Below are 18,216 nucleotides of genomic sequence, written 5' to 3'. Positions count from 1 at the left end.
CCATCTCTATTGGGGACTCACAGCTGGGAACTGTGCACCCATTACACAGGCCTGCACCCATTATGCCAACCTGCCAACCAGGACAGCTCCTTTGAGAGGCGTCCAACGCTCTTTGTGGCCAGCCATGAGCCAATTCAGATCTTTTCACCCAGTAATTGTGTTACTAGTAATTTGGCTCAGAAACTGGAAAAGGCACTTCCCCCTACTCCCCAGTAGTTTTAAGTAAATTAATGGTTCTAAAGCAACATGGAAAAATATTTATAGGTGATGAATAAAAAAATTAGGCATGTACTACATAAAAAAACCAAAACCCACAATAAGACGAAAGTCCAAAAGAAAATATACCAAATAGGGTACAGTGACTGTGGTGGGGGTGAGACTATGGATTTTCTAGCGTTTTTGGTAACTTGTTCATGTAACTTCATGTAAAAAACTACTGCTGTATACAGTCAATTTCCAAAAAAGAAACTGTCTCCATATACAACAGTTAGAAAATGAAATTTCAAAATATCCAATAAAGACACATCAAATAACTATAAAAAATGTACAAGAACTCTAAAGAAAACATAAGTTTCCAAGAGATACTCATCTGAGAAGGCAGCACAGTTAACGGTGTGGGCAACAGGGTGTTCACATGGAATAAGATGAAACTAGAACCCCCCTTAGCCCCCAATCCCAGACAGGCCAGTTAGAGATGGGCTCAACCAACATGAAAGGGCAGAACTATACAGCTTTTAGAAGGACATGCAGGAGAAGAAACTCATGTCTGGAATAGATGCTTTTTGGGGTCTTAAGAAATCTCTAACAAATGTATATACATTTGACTACATTAAAATTAAGAAATTCTCTTTAAAAGACAGGTGAAAAGACAGAAAAGATATCTGCAACTGTTAAAGTATATATAAAGAACTACCAATCAATTTTTTTTTTTTAAAGCCCAACAGAAAAAAGAACAGTAGCCTTCTAACTTGCAGGGACCTGGGTTCCCATGCTCTGCCCTCTGGAAGCAGTGGGCCTTACTCAGCCCAGCTGAGGATAAGGTGCTTTCACGCCTGGGCACCCATCCCGGAGAAACACATGTGCAGCACCAGACGGGGGACAAGAATGTTCAGAGCAATGTGTTCCCAACAGCCTCCAAATGGAAACTACCCAAATGTCTATCAAAATAGAATAAATAATTGTGCTGAGTAGATTCATACCCTGTGATTCAGCTGTGAACAAGAACAAACTATAGTCACCCCCACAGATGAATACATCTGATCACACGCCAAGAGAAGAAAGGCAGGCTTCAAAGGGAACCTGTGCACAGGGGTCCATTCACGTGAAGTTCAGAAACAGGCAGAACTGAGCTTGTGTGTAATGACGCACAAGTAGCTGAAAAACCATAAAGCACAGTGAGGAAGTGACTGACACAGAAATCACGACTGTGGTTCTCCCTGGAGAGCGGGACAGAATTCAAGTAGGAGGAAAACAGGAGTGTCTGGGTGTCGGCAAGGTTCAGTTTTTTTAAATGTCACATAGGTATAGTTTAATACAGTTCAATTACACGAGTGTTTATATAAACATTTATCAAACTGTCCAAAAGTTTTATGCACTTTCTATGTGTTATAAATAAAAGAACACACACTCACATACAATTTTAAAAGATTACCTGGCAGGTTAGAAATGAGCATGCCCATTCCCTGGGCATCAAGGGCCCTGGGCCCAAGAGGCCTGGAGCCAGCAGCCTTACCTGGGGTTGATCTCCAGCGTGGGCTGCAGCAGCTGAGCACGCTCCTCCTGGGTCTTGGCCAGCTGCTGCATGCGCAGGAAGTGCCGGGCGGCCCCCATCTCCAGCACCGTGATCATAGCAGGGTGGGTGTCCAGCCGAGGAGTCACCTGCAAGCAAGGCCGGGGGTGACAGGGGCCCTGGCAGGGTCTTGACCAGGTATAAAGCTTCCCCAAATGACAAGACAGGAGAACGCAGGTCTCCAGGGACATACCCTCAACCAGCAGTGCTCCTCCCTCCCTCTCTCCCTCCCAATCACCTGCTAACGAATCGTACCCTGCTTGGGAACTCCCTCCTCTTCTACACTCCAAAGCTACCAATTTCTAACCTATCAGTTACCATCCAAGGTCCATCTTGCCTGGTGTTATCTGCACTTCTCTGCTTCACAGGGTCCACTTCCAGGTCCTACAGCAACTGTCTGAAGACCCGCCAGGACTGGCCACCCCATTTCCCCTGGCCCAGCCTCTTCCTCAATCTTGTGTCCGTCTTTACTGCAGACGGTGCTCTCACCCACCGCTCCCTGTGGCTCCCTCTGGCCTTTACTTCATCAAATACACCTTTTCTCACCGAGCCCCACAGGCTTCAGGCCTCCTGACTTACGCCAGAGACTCTCCTGGGCCTGCTGGGCCCATGGCTGCCCCCTTCCCGGCAGCACAGTAAGGATCCAGCTCCACGACTTCCTGACCTGCGGAAGCACTCTGCCTGTTTCCTTCATAGGATACGGACGAGAATTCTACCTACCTCCTAGGCCACCTTAAATGAGTCACTGCTGTAAAGCATGGACACGATATGTGTGTTACATAGAGAAACCCCAGCCACACACCTTGCTCCCTGCCAGGAAGCCCTCGCCTCCCTCAGAGACCCACTGCTACCTCCCATGGAGCCCCCAGGTCTGCCCTCCTCTGCTCTCAGCCTTCCCTACCCTGCACACCTGCCTGTCCCTTTGGGGCCACTCCTGAACATGTCCCTCAGCCAGTGACACCTGTTCCCTGGTGACTGTCTTTTCTCTTGCAGCTCAGAGCTGGATCAGTGGGTTCCTAGCTCATTAAAGCCTACCCAGAACCCCCACTGAGAACCCAAGCTGGACCGTACGCCCTTGTGTCCTCAGCCACTGCAGCTCCTCTAGGCCTGGACGAGGATGGCCCTGGGGAGGCCAACTGGGGACACCTCCTCTCTGCTTCTGCCTGCCCACCAGGCCCTCAGCAGCTCACCTTCCACTTTCTTCATTCCAACTGCTCTACAAAGTGGAGGCGAAGCCAAGCTTGCCCGCCCGACCTCAGTAACTCCCCGGGCACATGTGGCTACGTGCTCACGAGCGCACACATGCAGGAGCAGCAGCAACCAGAGCCGGCAGGCTGGCCAGCTGTGCAGTCACCAAGGGCCATGGTGGTTGGGTGGTGGCCCGTCTTTGGGAGGCCTCACCTTCACGTTGGTGACACGGGACCCTAGCGCGTTTCTCATCCAGGCCATCAGGTCCTCTGTCTCCTTCTCTGACAGACGGTCGCCAGCTACAGGAGAGCAGAAGGGTGAGCTTGGAGGCCATCTCCACAACTCCCTCCCCATAGGCTCCCATCGGCAGGCTCCCTCCACCCTGCCAGCCACTGGCACAACGACAGAAGCTACCAGAACACTCTTCATCTAAAATTAAGCAGATAAATTTGGACCCCAGAAAGGATACTTTTGATTGCCTGAGGCCCATATAATTTTGTTAGGGCTTTAAAATGTCTGATTCTCTTAAGCTTTATCAATCTTAGGAAGGCAAGCTGTGAAAAGAAAACCCCATATAGACCCACTGTTGCAGAACGAAGAGGCCGTGTAGCAAACAGTGCCAGCTCCCTGGGCCTGCCTGGCCTCACCTGCACCCCAGGCCACCATCCACACCTGTGCCCAGAGAGAAGGGAAGCAAGCCGACCTGGGGAGCCGTCCTCAAACTTCTCCTCCTTGTAGTGGTCAACAACGATGTCCGTTTCCACAGACATCAGCTTCTTCTTGTCAAACTCACGAAGGTGGAGCAAGGTCAGCTCATCAAACTGCTCGTAGCAGAAGAGAACCTGTGAGGACCCGAAATGGCTTCCATCAGGCCCGGGGAACCCTCTGCCCGTGACAGGAGAGGGACACGGAGCAGGGGCTGGGGCTGCGGGCTGGGCCCAGCATCTGAGGGCCATGCAGGGGGTGCTGGGGTTCCTGGGCCTTGTGGACGCAGTGGTTTACAGACGGCTCTCAGGGAGGCTCTGGCTCTATCTTAGAAGCAGTGATGCTATTTATAGAGAAATCCCTGTGTCACCTCCTAGAAAGACCCAAACTAGTAGGCAGGCTTCAGCCTGGCCTCTGTGACCCTGGATGCTGACTCTCACTGCTCCGCTCTCCCGAATCGTGGGCACATTCAGCCATTCCCCAGTGAGCATGGGGACCCTCCTTCAGTGGTCAGACCCCCTCGCCCTCTGACCTGGCCCCAAGGGAAGGACAAGTGCAGGGAGGCCCGGTAGGGGCCAAGCCTGCCCCTTGGCTCACCCACCTCTGTGTTTTTCCACTTCATGGCCTCATAGTAGGGCGAGTGCTCCGCCAGGTGCCGGTTGGGGGCGCACAGGTAGTAGATACTGCGGGTGCCGGCCTGCATGCGGCTGGCGTAGTCTGGGAGGCTGGTCAGCTGCCCAGCAGGCAGTGCCGACGACTCGTACCGCAGCAGCTTTGCAATATCCTCCTGTAGACAGACAGAGGCCAGGTCATTGCTCATTCCAGGTCCTGGCTCTGAAAGCCTCCCGACAGCGGGGCACAGACTTCGGGAGCCTTCAGCTAAGGGAGGAAAGGCTCTGGCTGGCCTCACACCCGCCTGGTGACCGTGTCCTGCAGCCAAGGCAGCTCCTTTGGGAGCCTGGTCCAGGGACGGCGCCCTGGGCTGGCTCGGGCCCTGGGGAGCTCTGAGGGACTCCAGTGCTGTCCATTGGGCCCCATGTCAGAAGTTCAGGGGACCTTGGAAAGCACGTTCCACCACAGGTGGCCCAGGGCCTTGCTGAGAGGGCCTTTCCAGGTGAGCTGCAAAAAACGGTCCCAGGAGTGGCTAGGCCCTGTCCGTGGCAGAGCCCACTCTGGACCCAGCATCCTCCCTCTGTCTCGAGTCACAGACCCTGGCTCTCGCCAAGCAGGGGACACGGGTGTGAAGTCCACACTTCCCAGCCTTCCTCACAGCCAGGGGACGAGTCCTGGCCCAGGGGGTACAAGCCTAAGTGGGGTGTGTGACTCAGAGAACAGGCCCTGAAAGGAGGGGCTTGTCCATCTGCTCCTGTCGGCTGAGATGCTGGTGGCATCTAGACTCCATGAGGGAGTCGCCTGTAAGGACAGAAGCAGCAACAGGCTGGGGTCCAGCTCCCTGACGCACCAGCCTGGACATGACCTGACAGTAAACTGCCTCGTCTATGCCACCAACTCATCTCCAACAACCCATGGTGCCCAGAGGGGAGGTCCAGATGAGAGAGTGATGTGGTGGGGATGAAAGGGGGACGAACAGGCAAAACCAGGGATCTGGGAGCCCACCCGGCGAGCCAGGCTCTAGGTTCATAGGTTAAGCTCATGCTCTTGTGCATGTTACGGATCCTCATTAACTGAGTAAGGGGCCTTCCCTGGTGATGCAGTGTTTAAGAATCCGCCTGCCAATGCAGGGGACACAGGTTCGAGCCCTGGTCCAGGAACATCCCACGTGCCGCGGAGCAACTAAGCCCGTGCACCACAACTACTGAGCCTACTTTCTACAGCCCGTGTGCCACAACTACTAAAGCCCGTGTGCCTAGAGCCTGTGACCTGCAACGAGGAGCCACCACAACGAGAAGCCGGTCCACCACAACGAAGAGTAGCTCCCGCTTGCCACAACTAGAGAAAAGTCCGCGTGCAGCAACGAAGACCCAAATCAGCCAAAAAATAAATAACTTTATTTATTTATTTATTTTAAAAAACCCTGAGTCAGTCAGTGTTTATAAAGCACTCAGAAAAGCCTCTGGCACCACCTGGGTCCCGCTACCTACAAACACAGAGAGGAATGAGTGGAGAGTCCGAGCAGGCAGCACTTGGAGCCACTGGAGTCCTTGTGCCAACAACCGGGGTTAGGAGGACCCAGGGTGATGAGGGCCTGGGGGGAGCAGGCTGGTAGCCGCAGTGCCCAGGCCCCATCCCACCCTCCCTCATGGCCTGCAGAACAAACCCTGGGACCCCAGATGGTTGGTCACCCTCCTTCCCTGCTGCTGTTCTGGAGCAAAAGACGAAACGCCGGCGCTAAGAGTGACAAAAGACATGTGTCTTTTGGGAGTGATGGAAATGTTCCAGAACCAGATGGTGGTGGACGTACAACCTGTGAAGGTACTAAATGAACTGTTCACTTTAAGAGAGTGAATTTTATTGTATGGGAACTGTATCACAACTTAAAAGTGGCCAATAAATGTTTATGGAACAATCTCATCATTTTTAAGTAATTGCGCAATTAACCCAGTGGCACAGTGTTGATGGATTTCTACCGATCACATGATGAACTGCCCTGACTACATATACCTCACCTGCCCTCCCCACCCCGTGAACCAGGCACCTCTCCTGTCCTGACTTCTGTGACCTCCCCAAGCCCCCCAGGCCCTTGGGGGAAGAGACACTAAATGCCCGCTCCCCTCAAATGAGGGCACTGGAGGAGCTGGACATGTGCAAGTGCACGCCGGGCCTGCTGGGACCACCTGCGGAGTCCAGAGGCCAAAGGCTGCACTTTCTGACCCCTGGGAGTGGTGACTGGGGTGTCTGGCTATGCCATCATCACGTCCTGGGAAGCTCAGGTTTCTGATCTCCAGCAGCTTCCTCCACAGCCCAAGGCAGCCCAGAGAAAGGCCCAGAAACCCAGACCCTACCTTGACCTCCTGCTCAGCCGTGGTCACGATGCCCTCCCTCATGAACAAGCCGTAATCTTCAAAAAACTTGGCATATTTCTCAGCATGTTTTTTACTCTGGTCAATGAAGAATTTTATTAGCCTCTGCTGTAGAACGCCCCGGAGTTTCCTATGAACAGAAAAGCATTTATCACAAAAGAGCAACTTTCACGAAATACAAACAGCCAGAAGGATATGAAAAAACGTTCAATCCCACTAATAATCAGAGAAGTGAAGACAACATACCAAAAAGTTACCCTTGGCCAACACCAGTTAAGGAGACATGCGCCCCCCCAGAGTCAGGGATGCTAGCTGACACCCCCCCCCCGCCCCCGCAACCTTGTGGAGAGTGACAAAACTATGGTTCTGAGATTACACCTTCATGAGTCACCAAGATTTATGGACCAGGAATTTCACTGTAGCACATAAAACAGAAAACAATTATGGGACTTTGCTGGTGGCACAGTGGTTAAGAATCCGCCTGCCAATGCAGAGGACACGGGTCCGAGCCCTGGTCCGGGAAGATCCCACGTGCCCTGGAGCAACTAAGCCTGTGTGCCACAATTACCGAGCCTGTGCTCTAGAGCCCGCAAGCCACAACTACTGAGCCCACATGCCACAACTACTGAAGCCCGCGTGCCCAGAGCCTGGGCTCTGCAACGAGAGAAGCCACTGCAATAAGAAGCCCGCACACCGCAACTAAGAGCAGCCCCCACTCACCACAACTAGAGAAAGCCCGCGCACAGCCAAAAATAAATAAATAAGCTCTGAAGCAAGTTTAATTACAGAAAAGAAAAAAAGAAAACAATTATGAACAAGCTCAGTGTTCAACTGCAGAGAACAGGTTGAAATGAATGATGGAAAGCTACACAGCCATTAAAGATCAACATCCTCTAATGATATGATCCTTAAAAACATGAGAAAGTGCCTGGGTTGAAAGAAAAACTAGAAAAATCCCAATATGGATAAATTACAGGGTACATATAGTATATAAGTATGCAAAGACTATACATACTACTTGCTGTGCATTATATTTTTCATAATTAGGATCAATGCTGTATAAACTTGGGTTTTACTGGATATACTATATGTGCACTACAGTTTTACAAAATTGGGATCTTGTGTATTAGGGTGTTTACCAGAGCACTACATAAAATCGTGAGCAACACTATTAGTGGTATTAGGGAGTATTTTTTTTAATTTCCTTAATATTCTGCCTTTCCTAAAGGTGAAATTACCATTTGTTTCCTTAATAATCCAGGGTAGGGGAACAATAATGTTTAACGTTCATTTAAGCTTATCCTCTTCCACTCCCATCCTGAATAACTCAGTCCTTCAGCCAAGGGGCAGCACCCGCATCTGTGGTGGGGCAGCCACAGCAGCCAGGATGAAACGAAGAGGGTGTCCATGCAGGGCGAGGGTTGGAGGAGCCTGGTGTGGAGTGTCAGAGCCCAAGGACCCCAGAAGAGGACATCCAGACTGGGGACAGCGAGCAGCTGGCAGAATGGCTGACAGACACCCCCTTAGCCCACCGTGTGGCATCAGAGCCCAAGCAGGTGAAGGAGCAGGGAGCTGGTGGGGCAGGGGGGCAGCAGCGATGGCAGACTGGTAACATGAAGGGGACTGGTCAGAGGTAAACACATTAGGGATAATCAGAGGCAAATTCCTCACTGTCAAGGGAAGCAAAGACCAAGACCACGGCAGTGCTGGTTGGTATTGAGTGAACTCAATACAGAAGTGCTCAAAGCACAATGGGAATAGGTCAAAGAGCAAAGAGTCAGCCTGAGTAGGTTCCTGCTAAATCAGGGACAGTTTGGGCATCAAACAATGACAGTAACAGATTATAGCCCTTGAATAAAACAGGAAATCAAGTCATGAAAATCAGTTATACAGATATTAAGAAAAGCACATGCATATTGTAAGAAATGAACACACAGCTGCCAAATACCACCCCATTACATAACATCGTTACTAATTACAGAGGAAAAAAGAGTAACCACGTGAGCAGGCTGGCAGACACCCCCTTAATCAAGTGTCAACATGAACATCACCAGTAAGGGGACAACTCAAAGTCGTGCACCACCTGACAGGATGCATCACTTTGTGCTACTCCTGCACCTAAGCATGAGGGAGCATCACAATCTGTGCAGAGGGCCATTCTATAGAATCATTGGCCTGAAATCTTCAGAAGCAACCAGGACTTGAAAGTCGGGGAGACTGTGGAATTCGGCCAACCTCCAGGAGACTGGAGAAACATGACAACTAAAGGCTTGTGTAAATCTAGACTGGATCCTCCTACTCTAGAGGATGTGACGGGCATAAGTGTGCAATGTGGATTGGTCTGAGGATGAGACGTGGCAGCTGCACCACGTCAACTCCAACTGATGGCTGTGCTGGCTAGGAGGAGACTGTCCTTGTTCTCTGGAAACACACCCTGAGATAACTGGGGACGATGGGCATAGAGTGAACAACTTACTCTCTCAGGGTTCAGGGGAAAAATGTACTTTGCATCAAGTTTCTACTTTTTCTTTCAGTTTCTTTAAAAAATTTCATTTAAGTCTGACTCTGCTGGTCAAGATGAGTGCTCAGACTAACAACCTAGCCCTGGAAAACCACCAGCAGTGACCAAGTGGCCGGACACACCCCCGCCTGCAGCCTTGCGTCCTGCCAGCGTCTGGGTCAGCCCAGTCCCAGCTGCTGGGGGCAGAGCACATGCCTGAGATCAGAAAACGTGGGTTCAAATACAGGTTCACTCACTGTCGGGTGAGACCTCCCTGTAACTCAGTTTCCACAACTATGACGTGGAGACCTAGTGGCTCCCACCTGCAAGGATGACACAGGCTGCACAGGAAGGGCTTGGTACAGTCTGGGTGAGAATAAATGCTCAGTAAATAGCAGCTACTGCTATGATCAGGATGGGGGAGGAGAAATTCGGCCACCCCAGCTCACGAGGATTCCAAGAGCAATGTCTCCAAAAGAAAGTTTAGTGCCCAGCCCTTGTCTCCTTCACACCATTAGTGACCTTCCTGGACCGAGGTCAGACGTTCTCCTGGCTCTGGGGCCGTCCTTTGCCTCGTCCACCCAGAAACAGCCCTGCATGGAACTTCCCCTGCCACGGCTGCCCCAGGATTGAGTGACAGGGATTGGCCAAGGGAGGGAACATCTCCTGGAACTGGCAGCAATTCTCCTCAATGTCAGTCTCCAAACCCCTTACAAAAGCGTGAAGTAAAAGATGGGGCAAAGCACACGTGACCTGTTCATATTCTCCAGGCCCATAGCTCCCCTGGGCACCTTCAGCTCCACCCTCTGCTCTCAGCAGCTTCAAGCCCGCCTGGGCCTTCCGTGGCAAAGGCGAACCCGGTGAGGTGCCCACTGTGTCCTGCGGCTGCTCACCTGATCAGCGCGCTCTCCTGGAGAAGCTCCCGGCTGAGGTTCAGGGGGATGTCCTCGCTGTCCACCACACCTGTGAGACACAGGCCGAGTGTGGGTAAGAAGGGAGGACACTCGGGGGCTTCTCCTCCCAAGTCCCTTGTCTTCCTAGAATTCAGGCAGAGCCCAGGTCACAACCATGGGGTCGGAAGGAAAGCAAGCAAGGCCGGTGAGCCTTTGCCAGGACAGTTTCTACGATTTCAGCATCAGTTGGACCCTCTTTCAAAACTACCACCTGGGTTTTCTGTTCAAAATCATAATATATCATGGATAAATCAACCAAGACTAGTGTTTGAAGACAGGAAGCTCCCTGGGAGGCGCCACGCTGTGAGGACTCGGCTCACCAGCCAGCAGCTGTGGTGACTCGCCCTGACCCCGCACTCATCAAAGATGAGCCCTTTCTGATGGTGTTGGCATCTGGAGCAGGCAGCTGCTCCTGGGCCTCAGCCCACATGGCTGGGCACAGACACTGGCACCGAACCTCGAATGAAGCGCAGCCACGTGGGCAGGATGTTGGTGGCCTTGGTCTGGATGAGGACCTTGCGGCTGTACAGCGAGACACTGGAGCCCAGCTCCCGGCTCACGTCAAACATGGTTGGTTTCTGGAGGCAAGGAAAGGGCAGCGTCAGGTGGCAAAAGCAGAAATCCGTGGCAGCCCTGCCAGGAGGCAGAGCCTGCATGGTCACGGGGAACCCCTTCCTAAGGCTACCTGGGCTGGGAGATTTGAGGCAGATGTGCGGTGTCCTGCCTGTGTCTGTCTGTTCAAAAGCCCAGAGGGGCCCGGGGAGGCCCCTCCCACCATGGCTCCAGGTGGGGTGGGGGGTCCTCTCTGGGCAGCTGCCGCCCTCCCCATAAAAACAATGACTTACATGTCCCTGCGAACAGAGCCAAGCCTGCTAGGGATCAGGGGTCAGCAAACTAGAGCGCACAGGCCAAATCACCTGTTTGTATAGCTTAGAATGGCTTTTCCATTTTTAAATGGTTGAGGAAAAAGGCAAAAAAGGACATTTCATGATATGTGAAAAATACATGAAATCCAAATTCCCGTGTCTACAGTTTTTGGAACCCAGCCACACACGCCCATCTCAGCGTGGCCCGTGAGCCTCTGCCACAGGGGCAGAGTCCTTGGTGGTACGAGGCTGCAAAGCCCAAAGTGGCCGCTGTCTGCCAACCCTGCTCTAAACCAGCGCCTCCCACGCTGCCGTTTGCACACACATCATGTTGGGATCTTGGTAAGGTGGGAACTGACTTGGGGGGTCCTGGGCCCAAGGCTCTGCACTCCTAATGGGCCCAGGGGAGGCTGGTGCTGCTGGTCTGCAGAGCACACTCAGCGGGAGGGTAGAAGAGCTCTTTCCAAGATGGGTAACAGGCGCGGGGCTCTAGTCAGTTAAAGCCAGGAAAGCTAGGTTCAACCCAAGCAGGTTTCCCGGCTGCAGGATTTGGTGGGGCCTTCACGGTGCTGCCCGAAGCCATGCGGAAGTAGGGAGAGCGCACTGCATGGAGACAGGACGCCTGCACCCGTCCACAAAGCCCAGGCCTGCCAGGTCAAACATCTCTCTGTTCAGCACCCCTCACTTCAACTTCTGTTCACCCGTCCAGACGTATAGGATTTTCTTTCATCCTGATGCTGCTAAGGCAATTTTTGTGATGTCTGTGCTGAGCTGTCACCATTCAGGGGAAGTGCTGCTGGTGTGTAAACCCAGGGAGCAGTGGACAAACCCCTGGCAGCTCGCATGGCAGGCCTGCGCCCGGCTCACCGTTTCTGGCACGTAGAAGAGGCTGCGGATGTTGAGAGGTGCGTCCGTCTTGTAGTGCAGGGTGTAGCGGGGCTTGTCATGGGCCTGAGCGATGTAGCGGTAGAACTCCTCGTGCTGACCCTCGCCCACATCCTTGGGGTCCATCATCCAGATGGCCTGGAAATGGAATGAACAGGGACGTTATGTTTCAGACGCAACCTCCCAACAACGTGCGGACCTGACCTGTTGGAACTCGTGGGGCCCGGGTGCTGGCAAAGGAGCCCTCAGCTCCTGAGGGTCGGCCTCCCGGGCCCTCTGTCTCCAGCCCCACCCTCTCCAGTGCTGGACAGAGAGACACACAAAAGGCTCTGGGAACAAGTGCCCTGTCCCCAGCACAGTGTCAGGAAGAGCAAAGCAGGAGGCAAGGTCTGGACGAGCCTGCACGACGTCATGACACTAGCCACCAACAGGTGAGCAGCTCGAGTAACATGGTTGAGCCACGCGCTGGACAGTTACTGAGCCGTGAAAAGGAACAGAGCACTGATACACCCTACAACCAGCACAAGCCCTGAAAACACTGTAAGAAGCTGGACACAAAAGGCCACATAGTAGTCGACTCCATTTTTATGAAACGCCCAGAATAAGCCAATCCAGAAAGTGGACTGGATGCCAGGGGCCAGGGGCGGGGAGTGGGAGTGACTGCTGATGGACGTGGGGTCTCTTTCTGGGGGTGAAATGTTCTGGAACCGACCATGGTGACGGCAGCATGACTGAATACACTGAGGAGCACGAAGTGTGTGCTGTGAAGGGTGACCCCCTGGTGCACATGGACCTGCCTGCACCCACAGATCTCGCCTCCCCCAGAACACCCAGTCCTGGGGCTCTGACGCAACGCCCAGTCCCACCTCTGACCTGCCAGCCTGATGTGGAGCGGCTTATCTCCACAGCCACCTGAGCCTGCAGGTAGCCAGGCCTCACCTGCAGGGTATTAAGGCGCCTTCCATTCATGTACAAGGGGAAGCTGACAAATTTGCTGTACTTTGTCACCACATCTGGAAGAGACAGAAAAAAACAATGAACACGGGAAGCTTCTGTAGATGAAAGCTCTGGAAGGTGCTGCAGGGGTCACACAGCTCTGGGAGGCCTCGTCCCTGCCCTCCCCGCACACAGGGAGCAGAACTCACTCCCAAACCGGATCTCGAGGCCCAGGCCACCATGATACATGATGCCTTCTTGGCGGCATAAGCAGGGTTTCACGGGCTAATGTGACCCCTTGAAGAGCACTGGGCACCTTCAGTAGCATCCAGTGAGACCTGGACAGAGAGGAGCGCCTCGCAGCTGCACCCGCTCTGGTTGTCTGGGAGCCTGGACTCAGGCTGGGTGGGCAGGCTGGTGACATCTTACAGCACAGGCAGGACGAGCACAGGACCCTGCGCCACCAGCAAGCACACAGACAGTGCTGCTCGAAAGGAGGAAGGCAAACCTGACCCTGCCCCAACCCACGGCCAGCCCTGCGCCTGCGACCCCCGCCCCAAAATGTCCTAAAACGCAGTGGCAGGAGGTACTGCACTGACCCGCACGCACGTCCCCAGAGGCCCAGGCTCCTGCTCACCTCGAACCCGAGCCTCGCTGGTGAACTCTCTGCTGTCTGCCCTGAGGTGGATGACGATTTTGGTCCCGGTTCTAACTCCTGAGGCTTCGGCGATTTCAAACACCCCAGAGCTAAGACACGCGGGAGAAGGAAGGTGAGTTCTGCCTGTCAGTGCTGAGAAGTCCCACGTGGCAGGCAGGACTTGCATAGAAAGGAAGCTGGAGTGTGCCCCAGGCCATCACACCTCCGCCAGGGACAGTGGCCGCTGGGGCGCAGGGCTCCCCGCTCCTGAACACAACCTCTCAGTCTCACATTCCCCTGAAGTGGCCGGGTGAGCACCAGACTCCGGGAAGAGACCCCCGTCCTGTGCTAACTCCAAGCGCTCCGGACCCCTGGCCAGGTGCCTCCTCCCAAGAGCAGAAGCACACGAGGGGCACCTTGTCGATCCCTCGGCCCTGGTGACTGTGGGCCCCACTTTCACTTTTCCTGCGGGAAAGCAGGATTCAGAAATGAAGTTTGGGGGCTTGTGAGATAAACACTTAACCTTGGCTATGGTGGGTGCCATCCTCCACGAACAGCTGAGATGTTCCTGGACTTCGCAGGCCCAGCACACGGTGGAGATGGCGGGAGGTGGGGCAGCCAGGGAGCCAAACCCTGACCCCCATGAGGAGTCAGGGACGCGCCCTCAGAACAAAGGCACCAGCCCCGGAGCATAGAGCGGGGACCCACCCAGCAAAAAAGAGTAACGGCTCCCTGAGTGTGGGGCTCAGGCCTCCCATGAAAAGCCCAGGATGGCGCACTGGCGCTTTCCAAGGAGCCTGGCTTCCCAGACCAGGCTGCGAGCTCCAGCTGAGTCCCACTCTGCGTGGCAGGCGACACTTGCCTCGATGGCCCCAGGGCCTGGGGACACTCCGTGTGTGACGTGGGACCTGCTCACTTACCCGTCTGAAAGCCACTGGTACCCAGGGCTGCCTGCGTCCACTGAACGAGAATAGACCTCGACTCTGTCAGCCACCATGAAGGCCGAGTAGAAACCCACTCCAAACTGGCCGATGATCTTGCTGCTGGCCTCCGCCTGGCTCTGGAGCGCATCCAGAAAGGCCTGTGGGGTGAGACTCGTCAGAGGGAGGCGGCCCTGCCCCGGAGACCTGCCGACACAGTGAAATCCTGTGATAAAGGGTCCCCAGTGCCAACAAGCTCGTGCCTGAGGACATTCCTCTGAAGCTGGTGTCCAGAGCGTCTGGGACCTACCCTCTCTGGTCAGAACTGCCCTTTGAGTGGAGACCCTCGAACCTGAGAGGGGGAACAGCTGCAGCACCTGATGAAAGGGCAGCGGGGGGCTTACCTTCGACCCCGACCTGGCAATGGTTCCCAGGTTGGACACCAGCTCCTCCTGTGTCATCCCGATGCCAGTGTCCTGAGGAGAGAGACAAGCTAAGCACCCAAGCGAATGCACCAGGGAGCCAGGATGGACGTGTGGGGACACCCAGCAGGAGCACATCAGTTACACTTGCCAGGATGGATGTGTGGGGACACCCAGCAGGAGCACATCAGTTACACTTGCCAGGCGGGCCCAGCAAAGTAAGAACACTGTCACCAGAAAAGGCGAATTCCAGCCACGTCAGCCAGGCCTCACTGGAGAAAACCTCACTAGAGGATAGACACATAGATTAAAGGGACAAAACAGAGTCCAGGAAGAGCTGCACAGACAGTGTCACGTTATTTTTGACAAAGGTTCCAAGACAAATCACTGGGGAAAGGAAAAACAAATGGTGCAGAAACAATGGGACAGCCACAGGCGAAAAACAACTCTTAGCCTTCCCTTACATAAAAACAAAATGATCACAGATCTAAGTGTAAGAGCCAAGGCTGTAAAACTAGTAGAAGAAAAGATAGGAGAAAATCTTTATCACTTTGGAATAGGCAGACTTTTTCGATAGGTCACTAAAAGCATAAAGCATAAAAGGAAAAAGTGATAAACTGGATTTCATTAAAAACTTCTGCTTTTCAAAAGCCACTACTAAGAAAATAAAAAGGCAAGCCACAGACTAGGGGAAAATATTTGCAAAAGTATATCTGATACAGGACTCGTATCTAGAATATACAAAGAACTCTTACAACGCAATAAAAAGACAAACAACCTGATTAAAAATGAGCAAAAATCTGAAAGACATTTCACGAGGAAGATATACGAATGGCAAACACATGAAAAGACACTCAACACCACTAATCATTAGGGAAATGAAAATTAAAACCACAATGAAATACACTGCTCACTCACCAGAATGGCTAAAATTAAAAAGACTGACAGTGACAAGTGCTGACAAGGATGTGCAGCCACTGGCATCCCAAATGCTGCCAGGAGTTACGCAGAATGGGACACCTGCTGTGGGAACATTTGGCAGTTTCTCATAAAGTGAAACACTTTGCTTACAACCCAGCAATCCTATTCCTAGGTATTTACCCAAGAGAAATGAAAATATATGCCCACTCGAAGACTTAAATGTTCACAGTGGCTTTATTCCTAACATCCCCAAGTGCTCACTAACTTGTGAATAGATACATAAAACTGTGATGCCTCCACACAGCAGAGCACTTCTCAGTGACAGAAAGGAACAAACTACTGATACATGCAACAGCGCAGAAAAATCTCAAAAGCACTGTGACAAGTGAAAGAAGTCAGACTCAAAAGACTACCTCCTGTGTAATTCTGTTTATATGAAATTTCAGAAAACAGAAAACCATAGTGCCAGAAAGCAGATCAGTGCCTGACAAGGGCTGGGAAAGGCAGGGAATACTGGGGTGATGACATCAGTGGTGTGGGTGGTCCCATGACTGTGTATGTTGGTCCAAACACACTGTACACTTGAACTTGGGGAACTTGATTATATGTAAAAATCATATCTCAATAAAGCTTCTCAAAACAGCAGCAGCAGCAAGCAAGGCACACACATGCACAGAGCAGAGCAAAGGAGTGAACAAGAGAGCACCAGACACCAGCAGCAATTCTGGGAAGCGAAACCAGGCCTGCTGGGAAGAGGCAGAGTCCATGGAGGCAGGCCCTCCACTCCGTAGGATACGCGCCCCACAACCACCACCCCCCCGCCGCCCCATAATCCCAGCCAGCAGGTCCTAGAGCAGCTGTCTCGGGAACGTGGTGGCCCTCAGGCCCACTGCCTGATGAACCCCACTTCTGCCTTTCTAACTCTTTGACTTTAAACTGCTCAAAGGTTACAACAGCCGCCAAAACTATTGCTGCGTCTAAAGTAAGACTGTTAATCCAAATACCGGGCTGTGATTAAAATATAGTACCACAGAATATTCAATAACATGGGGAAATATGCATCACAAGAGTATAAGTATGGTTAAAAGTGTGGGGCTAAAACAAAACAAAACAAAACAAAACAAAAAAAAAAAGTGTGGGGCTTCCCTGGTGGCGCAGTGGTTGAGAATCCACCTACTAATGCAGGGGACACGGGTTCAAGCCCTGGTCTGGGAAGATCCCACATGCCGCAGAGCAACTAAGCCCATGTGCCACAGCTACTGAGCCTGCGCTCTAGAGCCCACAAGGCACAACTACTGAGCCCACATGCCACAACTACTGAGCCTGCGCGCTGCAACTACTGAAGCCTGCGTGCCTAGAGCCCGTGCTCCGCAATGAGAGAAGCCACCACAATGAGAAGCCCGCGCATCGCATCGAAGAGTAGCCCCTACTCGCCTCAACTAGAGAAAGCCTGTGTGCAGTGACGAAGATCCAACACAGCCAAAAATAAATAAATTAAAAAAAAAATATGAAGAGTTACAGCTGACTCTTGAATAACACGGATCGGAACTATGCGGGTCCACCTATTCACAGATTTTTTTTCCAATAGCAAGTACTACCTACAGTACCACACGACCCGCAGTTGGTTGAATCCGTGGATGTGGAACAGTGGGTACAGAGGAACTGAGTAGGGAGACCTGCAAATGTGGAGGAACTGGGTATACAGAGGACAGACCAGAAGTTATATGTGGATTTCTGACTGTGGGGAGGGTCTGTCCCCGCCTCCCCAGTGTTATTCAGGGTCACCTGTATATTAAAAAATAATATATCATTTAAAAATCTGTTTAGGGAATTCCCTGGCAGTCCAGTGGTTAGGACTCCGTGCTCTCACTGCCAAGGGCGTGGGTTCAATCCCTGGTCAGGGAACTAAGATCCCACAAGCCTCGTGGCGTGGCCAAAAAAATTTTTAAAAATCTGTTTAGGGCTTCCCTGGTGGCGCAATGGTTGAGAGTCCGCCTGCTGATGCAGGGGATATGGGTTCATGCCCCGGTCCGGGAAGATCCCACATGCCGCGGAGCGGCTAGGCCCGTAAGCCATGGCCGCTGAGCCTGCGCGTCTGGAGCCTGTGCTCCGCAACAGGAGAGGCCACAACAGGGAGAGGCTGCGTACCATAAAAAAAAAAAGAAAAAAAAAAAACCTGTTTAGATATGTAGAGAAATGCATAGATCAAAACCCTAAATAGACACATACTAAAATGTCAACAGTATTTATCTTTGAATGATGGGGTGATTTTAAGTTTTCTCCTCTTCGAAAAGGGAACCCCTCTTACACTGTTGGTGGGAATGTAAACTGGTGCAGCCACTATGAAAAACAGTATGGAGGTCCCTCAGAAAACTAGAGTTGCCATGTGATCCATCAAACCCACTCCTGGGCACATACCCAGACAAAACTATAATTCGAAAAGATACATGTGCCCCTATGTTCACAGCAGCACTATTTACAATAGCCAAGACATGGAGACAACCTAAATGTCC

The 18,216-nt window shown here is 52.4% G+C and overlaps 1 protein-coding gene across 2 annotated transcripts in view; it reads right to left on the bottom strand.

The window, feature by feature from the left end:
- Positions 1 to 18,216, bottom strand: part of TRAP1 (TNF receptor associated protein 1) — a 45,126-nt gene that overhangs the window by 1,701 nt on the left and 25,209 nt on the right. For both annotated transcript variants that reach the window (XM_027117562.1, XM_027117563.1), the window contains exons 5-16: positions 14,765 to 14,836; positions 14,361 to 14,521; positions 13,441 to 13,550; positions 12,807 to 12,880; positions 11,850 to 12,005; positions 10,574 to 10,694; positions 10,057 to 10,126; positions 6,646 to 6,793; positions 4,284 to 4,469; positions 3,681 to 3,819; positions 3,191 to 3,276; positions 1,733 to 1,878 (exon numbers count right to left, since the gene is read on the bottom strand). In XM_027117562.1, coding sequence (XP_026973363.1) covers positions 1,733 to 1,878; positions 3,191 to 3,276; positions 3,681 to 3,819; positions 4,284 to 4,469; positions 6,646 to 6,793; positions 10,057 to 10,126; positions 10,574 to 10,694; positions 11,850 to 12,005; positions 12,807 to 12,880; positions 13,441 to 13,550; positions 14,361 to 14,521; positions 14,765 to 14,836 — 1,469 coding nt within the window. The remainder of the gene's footprint in view (positions 1 to 1,732; positions 1,879 to 3,190; positions 3,277 to 3,680; positions 3,820 to 4,283; positions 4,470 to 6,645; positions 6,794 to 10,056; positions 10,127 to 10,573; positions 10,695 to 11,849; positions 12,006 to 12,806; positions 12,881 to 13,440; positions 13,551 to 14,360; positions 14,522 to 14,764; positions 14,837 to 18,216) is intronic.

Source organism: Aethalodelphis obliquidens, unplaced genomic scaffold, assembly GCF_003676395.1.
Source record: "Aethalodelphis obliquidens isolate GAN/ISIS:26980383/991018 unplaced genomic scaffold, ASM367639v1 scaffold18, whole genome shotgun sequence".
NCBI classification, from domain to species: Eukaryota; Metazoa; Chordata; class Mammalia; order Artiodactyla; family Delphinidae; genus Aethalodelphis; species Aethalodelphis obliquidens.
The sequence above is the reverse complement of the archived record's forward strand: the minus strand, read 5'-3'. Positions and strand labels throughout refer to the sequence as shown.